This window comes from Agrilus planipennis, unplaced genomic scaffold (assembly GCF_000699045.2).
Source record: "Agrilus planipennis isolate EAB-ADULT unplaced genomic scaffold, Apla_2.0 scaffold2337, whole genome shotgun sequence".
NCBI classification, from domain to species: Eukaryota; Metazoa; Arthropoda; class Insecta; order Coleoptera; family Buprestidae; genus Agrilus; species Agrilus planipennis.
Genome location: NW_020440989.1, coordinates 426 through 3373, shown reverse-complemented (window position 1 = coordinate 3373; position 2948 = coordinate 426). Strand labels below are relative to the sequence as shown.

General features: G+C 38.6%; 1 protein-coding gene across 1 annotated transcript; it reads left to right on the top strand.

Moving 5' to 3' along the window:
• The first annotated feature begins 7 nt into the window (after positions 1-7).
• On the top strand, positions 8-2678 carry LOC108744025 (zinc finger protein 771-like). Its single transcript, XM_018479623.2, has 2 exons — positions 8-136; positions 734-2678. Exon 2 carries the CDS (start codon positions 763-765, stop codon positions 2215-2217), a length of 1455 nt encoding a protein of 484 aa, XP_018335125.1. The 5' UTR covers positions 8-136; positions 734-762; the 3' UTR covers positions 2218-2678.
• Positions 2679-2948: the final 270 nt, after the last annotated feature.

Genomic DNA, 2948 nt, shown 5'->3' with positions numbered 1-2948 from the left:
CTACGTTATTAAGTGTTGGACAAAAATCAACGTATATTTTCATATATAGTTTAAAACTGTAGTTATTCATAGTTCTACTTGACCTTCACAATTATTAATTTGAGTTAGTTGGTTTTCTGGTATCCGGAAATCAAATGTAAGTCTCAACGTGCATAATTATTCTGAATTTTTAAATTTTCTCTGTCTGAATTCTGCAATGTAATGGATCACAATTTATTTATACCTTTATTTAGTGTACTTATACGAAAAAAATCAAGTGTGAAGCACTTGGTAGTATTTGGTATTTCTTCCTTTTACAGTTTATTTACCTATCTTTACCCAACGTTAACGCATATATAATTATACGTATTTACATATTACGGACTTGTATGCATTTCTTCTGACACGGTTTTTGGGCGACGAAATGCGTGAGGTCAAAATCCGACCGGGCATTTCCCCTCTCCCATATAATGCACACGCATTGGGCGGGGTCCAATCTTTGAGTAACATAACGCACTTGTCATTCTTGCATTGTTAGGGTGCACTTATATCTTCTACGCAGTTTCTTGCGCGTCTTCCTCGTATTATACAATGGAAGAGAGTGGTCGTCAACTCAAAAATTCAATTGGCCAAAATCCGTTTCCAACGTTTAAAGTTGAAAAAGAAGGTCCTTATTTCATATTTGTACAATGTTTAATTCCAACTGTAACCTGTCACTGTTTTTTTTTTTACTAATTTCGTTATTCTTTTACAGAACTTTGGCTACAGTCAGCACGTCAAGAAATGGTCGGTTATTTCAACGAAGCAACTATGCCCGCAGCACAAGTTCAGTCTCCGGAAGAGACATACTTGCCGATCAAACGTGTAGTATGTAGTCCCGATTTGCCTATACCGGGATTTTTAGCTTCTCCAGATCACGAAAATGTTCAGTGTCAAATTTGCGATAAAGTGTTCAGTTCTAAAGTTGCGCTGCAAACACATCAACGCACGCACTCTAAAGAAACCGAAGACCCGTACCGTTGCAACATGTGTTCCAAAACATTCGCAGTTCCTGCTAGACTTACTCGACATTATAGAACACATACTGGCGAAAAACCCTTTAAATGCGAGTTTTGCAATAAGAGTTTCAGCGTAAAAGAGAATCTCAGCGTCCATCGGCGAATCCATACCAAAGAACGTCCTTACAAGTGCGATGTGTGCTCACGGGCGTTTGAACATTCTGGTAAGCTGCATCGCCATATGCGCATTCATACGGGTGAGCGTCCACACAAATGTACCATTTGCTCGAAGACGTTCATTCAATCAGGACAATTAGTTATACATATGCGAACACACACGGGAGAAAAACCGTATGTCTGTACTGTCTGCCAAAAAGGGTTTACTTGCAGTAAGCAATTGAAAGTGCACTCTCGCACTCATACAGGCGAAAAACCGTACTCGTGCGAAATCTGCGGAAAATCGTTTGGATACAACCATGTTTTGAAATTACATCAAGTAGCGCATTACGGAGAAAAAGTTTACAAGTGCACTATTTGTAACGAAACATTTAACTCGAAGAAGTGTATGGAAGCACACATAAAAAGTCATTCAGAAAGTGCTCCGTCCGCATCTCCGACGTCCAGCATTCCTAGCGAGTCTTCGTGCTCGTCACTTAGCGATAAAGAAAACAAAGATATTCCTCTAGAGTTAGTTACTTCTCATCGAGAACAAAGCGTAGTATATGATCCCGATATTCGTTACTATTTTTATCCAAAGGAGAAAGGTCGACTGTCCCCAGTGTCGTTATCCTACGTACATCCATCGGTGATTTATCCATCTGGTGTTGAGTTGTTGGCGGTAGCAGCTACAGAACGTATTCACAGCGAGCAAATGCTTCGACGAGCATCTCCTAATACCGTGCTAAACTTGATTTCCGAGGAATCTTCCGATGTATTAGCCGCTTTGAGACATCCCGTCTATTTTCCTAATAATATGCAACATAATACATTCTTAAATGCTGGAGACGATATTCGTAGGCGTGTGGAGGCAGCGCTTGCCGTTACCGAAATCCCATCTGAAGAAGAATCAATTTCAGCGACTAGTTCAGAACCTGTATCGCCCGCACCATCCGTGTCTCCCGATAGGGAATTAAGTTTACCACCTCGAAAACGATCTAAAATGATCTTAAAATCGATGGAAACTATTAATTCATCCCCAGTGCGATTAAGTTCTGTTATTCAGTACGCAAGAGCATCATAACACCTTTATTTGGGTTTAGCTTAAAAACGCATAATCGACTATACTATAATTGTATTTGTACTATTACTGTATTAAGAAACTCATTCAGTGACTTGCTATGATCGCTAGTATTCGTTTTAGCATTAATTGTCAAATACAGAATCAACCTTTGGTTTTGTGTGATAAACATTATGAAAATCAAACACGTGTACCTCACTACAGTGCCTAGGGTGAAATCCTTCGCAATACTCGAATGCACTGAACTGCCAGGTGGTGCCATGTATAGCACCTGTTGTACTTTTAGGTTACAAATAGAACACTTAATTGGTTTGTTTGTGATGTGTTTTTAGGAAACTGTTTAAACCTCTTGTTTTTTAGGACTATATTAAAAAGTCTGATCCCACTATTGTAAGTGGCATATACATTTGGTTTAAGTAACGTATACAATAAGCTAAGTGTATGGTACAAAATAAAAGAATTTAAAAAAATTGTTTTTTAAGTAGGATTAAATTCTGACATAGGCCTACTTGCAATGTTAGTTGCGAAACGCAATAAATAAGTTGTATTTAAAAAACGTTGTTTTTTGTTTGTCCCGATCTACAACCCTAAATCCCGATTTGTTTTACCTTCTGCCCCGATTTAAAACAAATCGGACCTGGCAACACTAGTCATAAGGGTCGCACCAGTGATGTAGTCCACCCCACGGCTTGTTTTCTTTTAGTTATTATAAGTGTAGATAATTAAAAACATGC